Source organism: Lagopus leucura, unplaced genomic scaffold (assembly GCF_019238085.1).
Source record: "Lagopus leucura isolate 7727_CA_CO unplaced genomic scaffold, USGS_WTPT01 Super-Scaffold_1, whole genome shotgun sequence".
NCBI classification, from domain to species: domain Eukaryota; kingdom Metazoa; phylum Chordata; class Aves; order Galliformes; family Phasianidae; genus Lagopus; species Lagopus leucura.
The window spans coordinates 38,978,614-38,996,063 of NW_024962250.1; the positions used below are offsets into that span (position 1 = coordinate 38,978,614).

The following is a 17,450-nucleotide window of genomic DNA, read 5'->3' on the forward strand; positions in this document are numbered from 1 at the left end:
TTCCCAATGAGACAGGACAACGTGCATAGGAGAGCAGAGCAGCAAGTTCCCAGAGCTCACAGCCACGGAGCTCCTTTCTGCTGCTCAGTATTCCCTCATCCCAAGCCCGTATTCAGCCATGAGATCTCAGAGTTAACATTTTAGAAGAATAAAGAAGAATCAGGCTCACACAACTCCGACACCTCCGTCAAACTTCTGTCTGCCTTGTTTTTACATGAAAGAGATTTCTTAAGTTCCTCCTAAAAATATGCATCCGTGCGGCGATACCTTGGAAGGGAAAGAAAGGGAAGACATCAGAGGTGCTCTGGAAACCTCTCACAAAGTGCACATCGATATCCCAAAGCTTTTCCTCTCCCGTTCACCTAAGAGCATCTTCCCAGGGAAGCACAGAAGGCTCCTATTTAGAAGGAAGCCTGCTAGCCAGCTGGCAGGTCACATGTAGAGAAAGCTGCTGAAATCCTGATTCTCCTTTATTATGCTCTTGTCAATGTTCTTTCCTTCTTACTGAAAAAAAAATAGAGAAGCAGACCATTCATTTCAGTTCATTTTAAAGAAACGAAGCTTGCAAATTCACAGCAACTGCGTACAGAAAGGGCACAAACACACAGACGTAAATGAAATGCAGAATTACCATTATGAAAATTAATCTCAGGAGTCACAAAGCATATTATTCCTGGAAATTGCTTTTATTTTGCAATTATGTTAACACCGCGAGAAGGCAGCTGGCATTGAAAACAAACAGCTCCATTTAAAAACCAGGGGTGTCAATCAACTGGAATTTCAGGGCACTCACACCTGAATCCACTCTGTACCTCCAATGCTTAAGGATCCTCAGAGATGTGGGGCTTTGCTTGCTGAGGAACAGAGGGAAGGGGATAAGAGAGCAGGAGAAGTGGTAGCATTCTTAATAAGTTCTTCATACGGTTTTGCAAACCCTTGTCAAGCCCTGACAACCAATCAGCAGGAGGGAAAAAAAAACAACATTGGAGGAGTCGATGAGAATACTGAGATAACATTTTAATTTCTTCTTTTTTCTTGAAGGTTTCTGCCACCCCCTCCCTCCCTCCCCCCCAAAATGGCTTGTACTTCCACGGGTACAACAGCAAAGAAATCATTTCAGTTCATTTCACACAGTGTAGAAAAGACCAGCTTTACAAACACACCCAGAAGTCTACGAGCTGCTAACGCTGCTGGAAGGTGAACGCTTCTCCATCACACTGCGTGGCTGAGGCTGTTCCTATGGCTGTATGGCAGCAACAGGGGCTCTTCACCACACGTTTGATCCCTGGACACCCATCCCTAAGCACTGAGATGGAAACAGAAGGGACTTCAACTCCAAGGTGCCCTGCTGCAGTCAGTGGGACCCGGTTTGCACGCTGCAACTTCTCAGCCCAGCAACTACCCCCACACCTCCAAAAAGCTCATGATCTTCTAAGCTCATCCCTTCAATTCACCAATACTGAGTGTGAAGGTTGTGAAGAGTGCTCATGAAATACAAATATTGAGGAAAAAATCAAAGACATTTGTAACTTCGTTTTCCTTAAAAAGAAGCAAGCCTGAAGGCATCTATTTCTTTTCCCTGCCTTCCTTTCAAGCCACATTTACTGGTGCACCTGCAACGAGGCAGGTAAGTAGAGAAAGAAAGGAACCAAGAACTCACAAGAGGCTGAAAACTGAGTAAATGAGTAGGAAGGAAGGATCAGTCAGAATACTCAGAAGTTGGGCTGCCCACATCTACTCAGCCCCAATGCCCAACAGATTTCTGCCTCCCACCTCCTTGGGTCAACAGCTCTACATGTCCACTCATCCACATCCAGTGCAGAAAGTCAGCAATAACTGTGGGTAAAACGAGACTGACCACTCTCTGCAATACTATCCTTGATAAAAACGGACAAGCACAGCTCCTTTCAAACTGGAGTCAGTTTCCCTAGCACATTAAAAATGCTTTTCAATGACCATCAGTGCTAACGATGGCCAGATCGCTACCAACAGATCTCTCAGCCCAGAGAAATGAACTAGATGCACAGAAACATGATGACTTCCAGAAACAAAACAGCAGAAAAACGAGTGAGCAGCAAAGGGAGAGCTCCCACAGCCCCAACCAAGAGCTTATTTCACGAGGTACATGGAGTTCCAGTAAATCCTGGTCAGTGTGTTGCATTCTCCATGCGACTCCCAGCTGTTCAGGGCAGCCCCAGCCCAGCACCTCCACTCCCTGCTCGGGCTCTGAAGCAGAATCCTTCAATTCCAGGCACTGCCATGTTCACAACCAGTGTTTTCCTGGGATGACCACAGCCTTCCCAATCTATTGTGGGGCCTCCTAACAAAAGAGAGTGCTTTTTGCAGCATGAACCGGGTCTGAAAGCAGAACGGTTATGGTCACAGCTCCTGGCACAGCAGTTCATGGAAGCAGTCCGACAGCGGCTTTCGTCTCCTTTCAGTCCCATTCCCATCCTCCCCAAGAAACACAATCCTCCTTTAATTGCTATGCCAGTACAGTACTGCTACTGTACCAGAGGCACAAAGTGACCACACTTGAAAAAAAAAAATATCTTGATTAAAATGCAGTATCATGCTAACTCTTTTGTACAAGTTGGACCACGGTTCAAAAAAGAACAACACTCACTACTGAGCTGCCTATTGAGACTTCAGCACTCTACCAAGAAGCTGCCAGGAAAAAGAGAAGTGTTACAGCTCCAGCATGCATGGGTATGACAGACTTTTTCCTGCTTTAAAGATCAGACTAGAAAAAAATACTTTTAACTTTAAGTTATGCAGTCAAAGCTGTTTCTGAAGCATTCAAATTGAGTTAACAGGTTAAAAAAAAAAACTTTACAGAATATGCTGCCAGTGCTTGAAATGGTATGTAAGAAACTCAACGTTGAGATCATGAAATGAGCTTTCAAAACAAAGTATGAGTGTGGTTCTCAAGTTCAGTCTCTCCAAACAGGATCAGTCTTGCTTGTCTAGAATCTACGGCTTCCAGTTGAGTTAGCAGAATGAGAAGCCGTGTGGTTATTGAGATGAGAGAAAGAGAAATGGGATAAGCAACTGAGCAGCCCCTCAGTTAATCAGAGCAGCACACGTGGCAATGGTGTTTGAGGAAAATAATGCTACCAACTCCTCTGCCTTCCCAGAAACCCCAGCCTTGTAGGATGCACCCTAGATTTGAGTACTGTTCATGGCAAAGTACCTGGATTTATACATGGGGCTGCTGAAGCTTGCTTCCCAGACAGAAGTTTTCCCTCCTGCAGTATTTTCATCATACAGAACTGCTGACAGTGAAAGCAAAGGAATTCTGCTTAAAACACAGCCTTTTGAAAGGACGCTTCCCTCAGACACAAACCATTCACCTGCCTTTCACTGCACACCAAACACAGCGACCAGATGGTGTGCTGGCACTTCCAACACGCGCTCCTCTAGCTCTGTGCATGCACTTTGCACAGGGCACAGCTACATGTAAGCCCCGAAGCAACAATTCACCTGCAACAGAAAAGGAGGCAAGTGAAGCACAATAATGGAGGTGCCTTGGAACCTGTGCTTTACATCCATTTAGGCTCAAAAGGAGACACGCGTGTCCTGCTGAGCTAAAGCTCAGGAAAAGGCAGCTGCCAGCCAAGGCTGGTGAAGATGCTGCACATGGAACCCAAGACTTCTGCCCCCCCCAGCATAAACACACAGCTCACGGCCAGAATTCAACAGTCAGCATTTCCTGAAAGTGTGTTTTCATCGCATCTCTTGTGAGAAACAAAGTTAAGCACTCCCGAGTCCAATAGGAACGAGGTGGAGGTGAGACTGCCTCTCACAGATGAGGTATATGCTAAACAGAAATAATGCTGCACTATGCATGTGGAACCTGAGGAACTCGTACTGAATATAAACAGGGAAGAGGCACCTTCACATTTACAACAGAAACCAGGAGGAACTGAAGGCCAAAGGCGTTTCTTCCCCATCTGGTTGGATCACCGTTCTTGATGAAGAGCAGCCACAAGGTTGTCTTGTGGGCGTAAGGACTCAGCACACGGAATCACAAGAGGATCTCATTGAGAAGGCACTAGGAAGAAGCATATTGTTTTGTGTTAACAAGATGCATCCTATTTCCAATCACTGAGTGGGACAAAACTGTACAGTTTGATTTTTTTTTTTAGAGAAAATGCTACAGAACAAAACTGAAAAAACCAAAAACAACAACAAAAAAAAAAAACCAGCAAAAAGCAGTAAAAAGTAAAGCTATTTTCAAATTATTAAAATGCTGAACATTTATACAGCAAAATTACACTAAAACCAGCAGCAGACAAAGCATGTCCCAGCACCACCAGCAAGGGACACGTTAAATGTTTATAAGGTTAACTATAAAATAATTTTACAACCAAAATATGAACAGGCCAATTCAAGTATATATACAGAATATATTAAAATCATATAAATTATCTATTTATACAAAGGGCGCAAATATAGCAAAAAGCTACAGTTGATCAAACAGAACTGAGTTCGAGTCTGGAGATGCTGTAATTTTCTCCCGTTTTGTTTTTCTTTATAGACTGGATAGATTGATACCTCAGATACCAAGAGCACAGAAAGCAAAAGGCAGAAACCAAATCAGAGTTCTCACTCTGCATGAAATGACACTAACAGTGGGCAGGCTACATCTCATATGAAATTCTGATTTAATTATCTCCACAGTAAATATTTATCAGCTCCCTTAAAGAGTCTGGAATTCCAAGTGATCCACTTCAGATGTACCACCCCGATACGTGGATCTGATTACATCTGAATGTTGTTTGATTTGCAAACATTTAAGAAAGGAAGATACAAACACATCTCAATCTGCATAAAGAGGTGACAGATGGCAGCTAGTTGAAAACTGAACAGAAATACTCAGCTGAACCAGAAAGGATGCTCTCCTCACAGCATTTTGGCTACTAAGTGAACTCAAATAAATTATTTTTAACCTTTGCTTTTCTTTATTATTTCAAAGCGTAACAGTGCGTAGCCACGACCCACTGAAGCACTTAGATCCTTGAATCCCATCTGTGGGATTATACTTGTACGTTAATTAAGTGCTTCCCTGAATTCAGGTCTATGTAAATAAGTTCTGTGTCAATTGCACCTGAATCTGCTGTTGTGCTGTAGCACTACATCCCTTTCTTGGATTTAGTTTTTCAAGGCTTGCTACATCTCAACCCAACGGTTGTGGGCATGCAAGGCGCAGGTAGGGCAAGCTAAGCTAAGCAGAAATACAGAGATCAGACTACACGAATGCAGAAGGCTGGCTTAAAACCAGATGTATGTATGTAGAAAAGTAAAGAGGTTTCACCATATGCGAGTTAAACGGGGAAGGAATAACAAAACAAAACCCAGCCACACACTACACATAACGAGCAGTGGACATCTATTACACTGAAAAGAAATCAATGCAAACAGGATTTGCTCAGTTTCAAGTAATCCTTGATGCCTTGTTGGCCAGCTGTGTTATACCATAATAGATATCTTAATTACATTTATACTCTGCAATTTAGGCAGCTAATTTTTCTCTTACATATCCAATTATCTCTAGTGAACATTCACCTATGGCTGTCCACACATTCTGCTTTAGCTCCTTGAGAAACTATTCAAGTTAAATTATACTGCAAATTAAAGACAGTTACATTCTGTACGTTCCTTCTAGGTTTGAAAAATAGGTTTTAAAGGCTTGTCAAAGTTTAGAAGAAAAACCTTTCCATTAAAAAATCTTAGCTTAAAAAAATCATTAAGACATCTTTTTCTGATCCAGGGTACTAATAAAAAGATTACAAATATACTACAATTTGACCAAGAAGACTTTGTGAATATGCTGCTTTTGAGCATGCAACCCCACTGATATCTGTCGAGTTCCAGGTATCAATGTATCCCATCCCACCACAGTTCCTCACCGTTTCCTTTGTCAGTTCCCCATCCCCACCCCACCACCCTATTAATAACGTTATAAAAAAAGGTAAAATCTAGAGTTAGTGGCAAAATTTTCACAGTAAGTTGTTAAACAAAACGCTATCGTGGTCATCGCAAAAGTGACATCAGTCGATTGGACCCTGAAAAATAAGCTTGACGCAGTTGTGTTCCCCAGACAGTTGTGTCGCACAAAAAGGGCAGGCAGCATGAAATGCGTGAGTACCGTGAGGCAGCGGGATTTGAGACCAGTATTTTGCAGACTTCTCAGAGCACACGTGTCCACAAGGGGTGAAAGCATGAGTCGGAGGGCCGGCATCCACGTAAAAGCCTGCTTCGCAACCAAGCCAGAGAGGCACGTAGGGGCCAACGGTTCTGCACATCGGACATTCCCGCTCGTTCGCTTCTGTGTCACTGCGATGTCCCCAGTTGTGATAGCCGTGAACGTGACCGCAGCTGAGGTATGCCCAGGGCTGCTTCTCTTCCACCACATCTTTACGGTTGATACTGGGAAATGCCAAAGTGTTTAAACCGACGGGACACTGCGGCCTGGCGGCGTTGATCTCCTGCCGCAGAGCTTCGATGTGTTTCTGGGTCGGGGTGTGAAACAGTCCGTCTGCTGTTCTCCACAGAAGGGTGGCTCCACACAGGTCAATGAGGGAGCCATCTTGTAGGACGTTGGTCTCGTTTTCTACCTAGTGGTGGAACGCAAAGATCACAGAATCACCACAGAATCATCACAGAACGGCTTGGGTTGGAAGGGACCTCAAGGATGACGAAGCTCCAACCCCCCACCTCATGCAGGATCACCAACCTCCACGTTTCATAGCAGCCCAGGCTGCCCAGGGCCCCATCCAACCTGGCCTTGAGCACTTCTAGGGACAGACTGGGCATCCACAGCCTGATAACCAAGATAAGGGGTCAGGTCTGAGACACCACTTTCTCACAACCAACTCTGTCTATAAATACACCCTCTCTCTCAAGAAACAATTACTTTCACCAGCATGCTAAATAATTATCTCGTTCTTTTGTTACGGTCCCCCATTTGTCTGAATTCATCTCTCACCTCTTCTGTATTTAAGATTACAATAAGCATAGCTCTTTTTCATCCTGTTCTTGTAGATGAGATCTTAAATTTGCAACCATTACATGCTACGGGAATACTAGTTACCATGCAGTTTTCCTTCCTCTAATTCTTTGTGAAATTATCACATTACACTAACTTCTTCATAAGGTGCCCCTTCCCATGGTGGGGTTGGAACTAGATGGTCTTCAAGGTCCCCTCCAGTCCACGCCATTCTGTGATTCTATAATTACTCTCACCTCTGAGCACGTTATTTTTTGTCTGGTACTGACTGCCTGCATGCCTTTTATGCCTTTGATAAGTCACCACAGATGGAAGGGGAAACCTGCCATTCCCTCAGGGCTGTCTCAGCCAGGCAGCAGCTAGCTCCCCTGTAATTCCTTGCCCATGAGGACTGGCAGAAGGTTGCTCACGCTAAGACCCTCTATGGACCAAAACCAGCTACTACCAGGACCGTCCTGATACCCAGATACCATTTTTTTTGGCTTGTGGTAGGAGCAAAGCATTTTGCACAAGCATGAACCCCCACAGCATACCTTATTAACGGTGATTCTGCAGATACATTACAGATAAATGACAAATGCAGCACCAGCTGCACGCACAGGTACATCCAAAGGTATCACCACAGAGTGAATTACAAGTCACATCTCTCAAGAGACAAGTTCTGCAACCAAAGCCACCCAGCCTCAGCTTCTGAGCAATGATCCCCCCATCCCCCAAACTAATTAGCCCTCTCTTCAGTGAGGTGTTCCATGTAAATACAGCCCCAATAAGCACTGCCTAAGGGTTTCTCTTATCTGAATGAAAGCAGGTAATCGTGATACATTTTCAAGGGATTATGCTAAACACATTGTACTTCAGTGAAATATTCTAATTTATTTTAATTTCAAAAGTATATAGGCCATTGCCCCCAGTTTAGTTGTGAAGAATATGTATTAAATGAAATCAAGAGAGACAGCATACCTACTGCCCAGGTTTGTACATTGAAAATGAGTAGCAAATGCCACTAAGACAAAATAAATCCCCTGGACATTAAGTAGGTCACATAAAGTCATCACTACAGCCTAAGAATTCCATGAATGACAAGCAATTTGGCATTCACACTTTAATCCAGTTTAAATTCATATTAACTGTGTATCCTCCTTGGATAAAGCACCTAAATGGTACAATACAGACTGCAGATAAAAAGCCACCATCATAAAGTACTAGCAGCATGAAAAAATAAATAAAATACAAAAAAACTCAGTGGTTCAAATAGAGAATCCTTGATCTCATGCACTTCAGATAATGCCTTCACAAACAGAAAAGAAAAAAGCCCTCGTATGCAATGTGTTCAATTCATTATACGCTGCATTTGGTTTTATGAACCAAATCAACGAATACTGATCACATCAATACCATCATGCCATGTAATTTTATTTCAATGAGAATTCAAATCATTTTACATGCAGGAAAGGGGATTTGTTTTAGTACTGCCTTTCCTTAGGAGCTCTATCAAGGTAGTTTGCTAACAACGTAAAAGGGCACAACTGCAACACCAAAACAATTTATGTACTTCAGGTTGTTTTCTGGAGTTTCAGAATTTTATTCTGCATTCATTTTCCAAACCCACTGAAGGAGTCAGTTTTCAGCAAAGCAAAACTGGGTAATTCAGTTCAGCATGAGCACACGGATACCTCTAACACTATTAAACTAATGAGAACAAGGCAGCAGCACAAAAGCAGCTTTGGCATGAAGGAGAGAGCAATGAAAATCCTCTCCCCCTGTTCTCAATGTTTAAAGTCTGGCAGATGGATGATGAATTTAACACACAAACCCTGGTTACATATGGCACAGGTTGGCAGCTGAAGCCTTCCTCTGCTGGTAACAGTGAAGCTATCCTGCTCCATAGGAGAATACAGGAATATACTTAGCAGGGCTCCTTTTATCTTCCTAGTAGCAGGTAAATCAAACAGAAGCTGCACTATTCAAACTCGTTTTGCATACAAGCAGTCTCTTTTAAGGTTCCAAGTGCACGGGGAGCTGTCTTTTGCAATACAAACTTCCAGATCTTCCCATGTCTCAGAAGGACATTTAAGAGGTGAACATTCAAGAGCAAAGTTTGTTTAGCTTCTACACTCTTCTACACTGTTTCAGTTGGAAAGAAGTGACATTAGCAGAAAACTAAAGAGAATTCTGTGTCAGTAGAAACAGAGCAGCAACGAGAACACACTGTAGCACACACATACTTCAATGCTACTGGTACCCTCTACCCTTGCTCTGGTTTAATGACCAGCTGCTTTCCACTCACCAGCTTCCCTCTTTGCTGAGCAGATCTGGTTTCCCGGAGGGTGTACACATCCCCACAGACAGAGATCTCACGCCAAACTCCAGGTTTAGACTCCTCAGTGAACCCTCCTTTTGGATGCATGACCAACACCCCATTGGTTGTTAACCCATCCATGTGGCCATCAGGATTTTTCCATTTTGCTGCTTTTTCCTGCGGGTGACAACCAGCCCCAGAAAGAAAGTTTGTCTGTAAGTTCGTACATTGAAGTTTACAGATGAATTCCTTTGTCTTCAGCACCCAAATCCACAACAGCAGTATTCCCAGTGAGCACCAAGAGCATAGCAGGCAAACCCAAAGAAAAATTCTACCAGCTACTGCAGTAGACCTTCATCAGTAAAGACAATTATCACCAACAGTCCATGGTAACAAATTTGGCACATAAAACTACAGTTACTTCTTAATACCATGGCTGCTACACTGCAGTAATAAAAGTCTAATGACAGGATAAGTTGCCAACTTATAACAAGAGAATCTGAGGGCTTGAAAATAAAAGAGGCCAAAAATTGAGTTTGCTCACATTTAACATAATCAGTAGAAGTACTTACACCGAGAAATATGTTTTTAGAAGAGTCAAATCCAGCTGCAAAAATCCTTGCTGTGTATGGTGGGCTCCTGTCACAAACAATCCTGCATGCAAAGCGGGAGATGGTGCTCTGTGTAATCTGAGTTTCGTCGTTGTTTTGACTCCCAGAAATAGTGTCTGTCACTACAAAGTCTATGGGGCTTTCTGTTGACCTCCCAACCTGTGAAAAGTAGTGAGATGATGGTACAGTTAGAAAGAATCATGGGAACATCACCCATCGAGGGCATAATTTTGTCAAGTTAACACTGATGACATCAATAACCTACTGTCTATTGAATTTCTGGATCGTAGAATGGCCTGGGTTGCAAAGGAGCACAGTGCTCATCCAGCTCCAACCCCCTGCTGTGTGCAGGTCACCAACCAGCAGCCCAGGCTGCCCAGAGCCACATCCAGCCTGGCCTTGAATGCCTGCAGGGATGGGGCATCCACAGCCTCCTTGGGCAGCCTGTTGCAGTGCGATGGAACACACTGCATGGCAAGATCCACTTGGGCTCACACATTTTCACATTGGTCCTAGGCACAAATGCACTGCTAACAGCAAGACAGCTTATGTATGTTTGTCCATCACAGCTCCCACAAGTTGTTTGACGGCATATCAACAGCACAAAGGGATTATCACCTTGAGATTGCATAGTGCAATTACAAGCTAGCTACCACTATATTCTGTCAATTAAGAAAAAGCTTGAAAAAGAAAGCTAAGAAAAAGAAAGTTTTCTTTGCAATTTCTGTTCCAATTTAATTTGCCATGAAAATAAAGGACTTGTTTTTAGATCCAGAACCTGATTATTTTTGTATGTTGTAGCAAGGAACTGCACACCTTCACATTTTCAGAATTTGCAGCTCGAGAACAGAAAAGCTTTCAGATAAAACCTAATCTATGATTAAGTTTATTCCAAATCATAAGCGTAAGGAAGTTAGATACATATTTTTGTCCACTGACCAGCAGTGTTTTTATCTTTCTGAAGAGAAGGGAGTTTTGTTTTTGTTTTATATCTTGCTGCCTACATGTTTTAACTGTAAAACTGGGAACACCTCAGCAGTGCAAAACAGGACAGCAGGAACTGAACTTGTGGTTGGATGATTTTTACGGTCTTTCCCAATCTGAGCAATTCTATGATTCCATGATTTCATGAAATGCAATCTCAGTGCCCAAGAAATTGCATTCTGTTTAACTTCTTGCTCCACAAAAGCATCTACTGGAACACACATCTTGTTTCGTCATGAGTATTAACATCTCTGCAAATCAAATCCATTGTATCAACCTAAAACAGTAAAGAAAAGTTATCTAAGAGTTGAAAGTGATATGTTTGATACACATAACCCCTATTAAGCCCTGTCACAACTGAATGATAGGAACAGTGCAGGATCTTTCCCATGCCCCTGTTCTACTTGCAGTTCTGCTCTGCAGTGCTACTCTTGAATGCAAGCTGAAAGTCGTGTCTCAAGGAACACATCCAATTCTTTCCTCTGCATCACAGCTCAAAGCAAAAAATATGATGAGCTTGTCAGAGAAAAACCACCGAGGAAATACTAGCAGAGGCCCCATCAAAAGTATGCACTTCAATTTTTCAGTGAAAGTAACACGATTGCCAGAATACCCAATAGATAGAGTTTAGAAAACCACTTAATATAGGAAATTCTGATTTATGAAACTTGACAGGTTCAATCTAATAAACTATAAAGCTGTTTTCTACAATATTACCACCAACAGGCTCCTATTTGCCACCCAATGCAGCTCCTGCTAAGAGTCAGCACTGACCAGCAGCAGGAACTTTATTCCTAACTTCTGACTAATCCGTATGCAAAGTCTCTTAAAGGGCAATCAATAACGAATATGAAGTTGTTCTTAACAAGCTCCTGCCTGTTGCAGTCTCCCCAGCAGCTCACTCAAGGCTTTTAAGAGGCAATTAGAAAATCCTGGCTTATTTTCCTGTAAAAGCTGCAAGCCTTCGTGCCTTGTCTTCCTCATACCTCCCTCATCTGTCAACATGAAATCCAAATACATCCAGACATAAGCATGAAATTACATATACCACCATCCTGCATTTTTAAAAAGCTGAGATTAAAAGTAAATTTTGAGCAACAACGAAAGGCTGCATTTCAGGACTCTTTCTGACCAGTGCCATCATTTCACCCAACCACTTCCAACACCACGCTATGAATCTTGCAACTGATGTGCCAGACAGCTTCTGTTGTCTACACTACAAGCTGCTGTTCAAAGCTGTCAGAGCCAGGCCATCAGTCAACTCGCTGCTGCCTACTGTCAGTCAAACAGGTGTTATCAAAAAGCCCTCACTCCTGAGACAAGGCAAACCCAGACAGCCTGCCAGCACACAACGCAACCGCTGCAGACTCTTCAACTCAACAGAACTCTGCTCTGATCACTGGGAGAAGCAGGGAGAAGCATCTTATGTTGTTTTCAAGAGAAGTCACAGAATCACAGAATCACCCGGGTTGGAAGGGACCCCAAGGATCATGTAGTTCCAACCCCCCTGCCTAGCAGGGCCACCAAACATACACATTCAGATCAGGTTGCCCAGGACCCCGTCCAACCTGGCCTTGAACACGTCCAAGGACGGGGCATCCACAACCTCCCTGGGCAGCCCGTTCCAGGGCCTGACCACTCTCCTTGTAAAGAACTTAGTCATAGAATCCTAGAATGGCCTGGGTTGAAAAGGACCACCATGATCATCTAGTTTCAACCCCTCTGCTATGTGCAGGGTCAAATGTTCAAATCCAATGCTCATGTGCAATATACCCGCTTCCTATATAGACCTGGAGTTATTTAGGCTGCTGGCTGCACGCTGTGATCCTTCTAGAGATACTAATTTGATCCACTCTTGTCCAAACAGACCGTGAAGGAACAGGTTCTGCTCCAACCTGATGCATCACCTACAGATTGCATCAACTCGTAAAAATCTTTTTCTTTTTTTTTTTTGCAACACACAGGTGATGAAAGGAACAACTTGTCTTTGGGGAAACAGAAAATGAAACGTTAGCACATCCATGCTTTTAACCAAATGAATACACTCCGTCTAGGTGTCAGTAATACGAAGCTCCACGGTAGCGTTTGTGCTCAAAATTCACCAGACAATTACATCAAGGAAAAAAACACCCAACAGAATAATAAATACAAATGTAGTCTGCATGGCTAACACAGTGTGCGTGTGCACGGGGAACAGGGGCTGGAATAGGGGTGCATATGGGGCATGGTGTTATAAACTAGATAACCAATAGGTTATACACAGAACAGATGGAAATTTTAATGTCAGTAATGAAAGAATCAAGAAATTGCATGGTTTGCCTATGATAGCACATGTCATCAGGAGTCTGAGGAGAGGCCCCAAGTCTTAAGATAATCCTCCATCTTGCATTACCCTTCCCTTTCCAGATTCTGTATCCTTACTACTGTTCTACAGAAGTCAGGAAAACAAACTTCAGAAGAAAGCAGCAAACTCAAAGAACTGTCTACTCCAGCAATGATTGATCAGCAGTAAAGTTTTATCCTGCAGATCAATACAGACAACTAGGAATTTGCCACTGTGTGGGATGGAGCAACATAAAACAGCCCTCCAGTAGCTACTCTGACAGCCCACAGCCTAAATCTTGAGAGTAATTAAAGCCCAGTGGCTTGCCCAAGTTAACTGAAGCCTCTTCAGCTGCTGTCTGAGCATGCCCCAAACAGCAAAATACTGTCACAATCTACCAGACTATTTCCTTCCCTGTTACATGCTTATCAGACCCTTCAGGCCCCTATCTGCAGCACACTGAAGGAGGCTACAGGCAGAGGAAACACGAACCAGCATGCAGCACTCAAGGTAAAGCCGAGATCAAGTCACAGCATGACAGCCTTCACATCATGGCTGAGCTGAAAAGACAAATCGGAACAACACAGAAGTTGTAACCCTGACACATGAGCCGTTTGAGGGGGCATCAGGAGGACTGGGATGCTCTACAAACACGACACTCGTCTCAAAACGTTCTGTTAATAAGATGGGATGGGTTGGCTTGTAACAGGTCAAACCAGTCGTGTAACTACAAAGGTAGGACAGACAGTGGCACGAACCACAGGCATCATCTCAGAGGTGAATGAGTAAAGAAGCAAAAATGAGAGCTTTTGTGACATTCACTCGGCCTCTGAGAGCTGATCCAGGCTTGCAGAACGGCACTGAGATGTGCACTGCAGTGCCAGCTGGTGCAGTAGGTCTCTGGGTCAGTTCAAGCTGTCTCACTGTGTTACTCCATGCAAGTTCCTGCTCTGCTGAGCATCAATGGATCCCAACGGGTGCCACGGGAAGCTGCTACGTTTGCTAGGCTGCTCCACACCGAAGTGAGTGTAGAGAGTTCCTCTCAAGGTAAAATCCTGGCTTAGGTTTGAAGTACCTTTAATTAGCTCCCTTACCCTACTGCCTTAGACAGGCATCACCTCTACAGTAATCTGTAGAGCATGGTTTTACTTCAGGCTGCTAGATTTCATTAGTGACAGCTGATCCCTCCAGCTAATTCTTTACTGACATCCTTCCCTAAAGGAAAAGCTGCAACTACCACTATATTATTATACAAGGAAAGAGTTATCTATACAATGCAACCAAAAATGCAGCTGTTCTGCTACTCTTCACTAGCACAAAGAATTATTTTATCTGTGTTACTGTACACAAGAAGTAGAAAAACCTCCAGCTTTCTTAAATGGCTTTTCACGATTACTGAAATGTACAAACACTTTACTGCAGCTACTCAAAGCACCACGCAGAGATGAATATCAACCAGGAACTCAGAAGCAGGGGTTACGTTTTCCTTTTACCAAAGTTGTTCAGTTCACCCCAAGTGATCATTTTATAATGGTGGAGCATGTGGACAACACTGTTTCTTCCCACTCTCTCTTTGGACTGAACCGTTTCCAAGAAATACTGGGAAAACATTACATAGAGTAAAGAACAGAAGCCCCACAAGGTAAGAAGCCCTTTTCATCTTGACAGAGATGTTTCCTCTCCTGTCAACAGCATGCAGTTGCTGACCCTTCTGAATTTGAATGAGCAGGGATAACAATCCATGATAAGATGCTCTAATTACAGAGGTCGCTGAAGAGACAGACCCAATTAGTCTAGATTGGAAAAGGTTGTGCATCTTTGTTTTTCCTCCAAGCTTGAAGTTTCCACTGAAATAAGCATCACACAATAGCTAGCTTAGGTTACCACACTATCAGATGAAGAGAAAAACAAACACGCATATGTGGGTAAGTGAAAACACACTGGATATTAAGGTACATAGAGAAAACTCAGCACGGGTCCCTTTCCTTCTTTCTCATCCCATGTTCTGCTCTCATTCACTTCATTTTACTGCAGTTATTCAATCAACTGGAAGCTGGCACAGGCAGGAGGGTACATAATTTCTGCTTATTCGTGAATTCAAATGGACTACTCATTCCTTTCTGGTAATATTTGTACCATCACCACACTGCCCTTGCAGAAAAAAACAAGTGCAGGGACAGCAGAGGCAGTACAGATATTAGCAGATGCTGGCAGTGCTCTGAGAAGAACATATTAGGGCAACTGCACAAGAATTCCACACCACAGACAAGATGCCCTGAAGAATATGAAGCAGAACTATGGCTTCACGTATTGCTTCAAAGAAATTAAAAAGAAAGGAGTTGCACAGAGCCTTACCTGAAACATGTCTGTATCTTTATCATGTGTGTACTCCACTACAACCGTCTGATTTCTGGATAAAGTGTAAGAGATACTGTGCTGACCTTTGCAGCTGATAGCCTGTTGAATTATAAAAGAAAATAAATTATATACAGTTTTACAGAAATATCATAATCAAATTCATTTTGCTATATAAAAACCTTTGACCATGATCATAATTTTAATATGAGGCTTGGTAAATAAATGCAGGACTTCTCGTTATAATAGAAAATCACAAGCTGCTCTCATTTGCTTCTGGTTTTAAAGTACCCATACCTACCATTTTCATTGTCCAGACTCCAAGCATATGGTTTTAACTCAAATTATACGAAGTTCCCATGCCTCAGAGGAACCCAGCTCCAAAGATTGGGCTTTTAGGGTTCCCTAGTCCTGTCTTCTTTTTTAAGCAAGCATGCAATTAGATCAATTCCCAATTAAAAATGCCAGGATTTTGAAGGTAGGAGTGTCATTAGAATCGAGCAGACTTAGCACTTACATAAATCATGAGGAAGAGCGTGCACTTTCAACATGTTTTTCCTCACTCTAGTGTTTCTCACTCCCTGCCAAAGGAAACTGATCTCTACAGATACGAATGCAGCAAAGACCAAGCAGTACTTCAGCATTTAAAGCAAGACGACAAGAGGACACTCCTGTTGCACATAGCAGGAAGGTTGAAACTAGATGATCATTGTGACCTTTTTCAACCCAGGCCATTCTATAATACGATATGATTTGGCTGAGTACGAATTCTTGTTAAGCCTTCCCAGGTTTACATCTCTACAGAAAAGCTGTACCAGTGCAATGACTTCCAGAACAGAACAGAGACATCACTCCAACATAGGAGTGCTCACAGCTCTAAAACAGACACCCACAAACAACAAAACAAACAGCAAGAAACCCATTTCCCCATCTAAAATAAGAGCACAGCTGTCCCAGTGGAGAGCTGTAAGAAGGGGTGGCACACAGCAATTTTTTTGGCACCTCTGAGACTCATACAGCATTTCTGTGGCACTAATGATCAGTTCTCAAGCTTGGGATTAATAGTTATTATGCAATGTCAAATCATAATTGCACTCTGTGTACAATGTAAATGCATCAATAAAAGCTTCAGGACAGAGGAGAACCCACTGAGAAACTGTGCCTATTGGCTAACAGGAGACTGTGTGTAAATATCAAGTCCATACAATGGCACGTCATTAGGAAAAAGGCAATGACTTACTACTCAGAAACACTTGCAGATACTTAAGTACTGAATTAATAAATCAAAGCTTTCTCCAGATTCCTGCTGAAGGGGTTTGTTTTCTAGTCTCAACAGCTTCATTCCCTAGTGTGCTCTTCACCTACAAAATCACAGCTGGGGTGGGTAAGCCAAGCAGCTACATATAGGTATTCAGCTACATATAGGTATTCTGCTCTTCTGTCTGTCATCTCTCACAGAAGCCCAGAAGTTCCTAATGCTACAAGTGCTAAACAAATCATTAGAAGCGCTGCTGAATGTTAGAGCTACCTAAAAACACTGCCATGCACACTGAAAGCCTACTAAGGGCGAGCAAAACTACTGATGCATACATGAAAAAACACTGGCAAAAGTATTTTTTTCTTTTTTGCAACCGAGTGTCTGCAGCAACAGATTAGAGACTGCTTTACAACATCCCTCTGCTGAAAGCTCCCAGCAGCTTCAACACCTGCTAAAGCTTTAGGCTTAGGTGATAATACCTGGAGGCAAAGGATTGGGCAAGATGACCTCACTAGTCCCTCCCAAGCATTTGTCTGCAAGCAAGCTTTTCACACTTGAGAGGTTCTGTGACTTCAAGCCATGGTGCCTAATTCCCCTGTTTTTCTTCC

The 17,450-nt window shown here is 42.9% G+C and overlaps 1 protein-coding gene and 1 long non-coding RNA gene across 2 annotated transcripts in view; both read right to left on the reverse strand.

Moving 5' to 3' along the window:
- Positions 1-667: 667 nt before the first annotated feature.
- On the reverse strand, positions 668-4,194 carry LOC122178907. Its single transcript, XR_006178495.1, has 2 exons — positions 3,896-4,194; positions 668-3,483 (listed from the first exon to the last, which is right to left on the reverse strand). It is a non-coding gene; the product is annotated as an uncharacterized LOC122178907 (long non-coding RNA).
- Positions 4,195-4,225: 31 nt separating this feature from the next.
- Positions 4,226-17,450, reverse strand: part of PELI2 (pellino E3 ubiquitin protein ligase family member 2) — a 65,317-nt gene continuing 52,092 nt past the window's right edge. Inside the window, exons 3-6 of the mRNA XM_042869451.1 lie at positions 15,585-15,686; positions 9,884-10,081; positions 9,300-9,488; positions 4,226-6,620 (exon numbers count right to left, since the gene is read on the reverse strand). Of these exons, the coding sequence (XP_042725385.1) occupies positions 6,054-6,620; positions 9,300-9,488; positions 9,884-10,081; positions 15,585-15,686 (1,056 nt within the window). The 3' untranslated portion in view covers positions 4,226-6,053. The remainder of the gene's footprint in view (positions 6,621-9,299; positions 9,489-9,883; positions 10,082-15,584; positions 15,687-17,450) is intronic.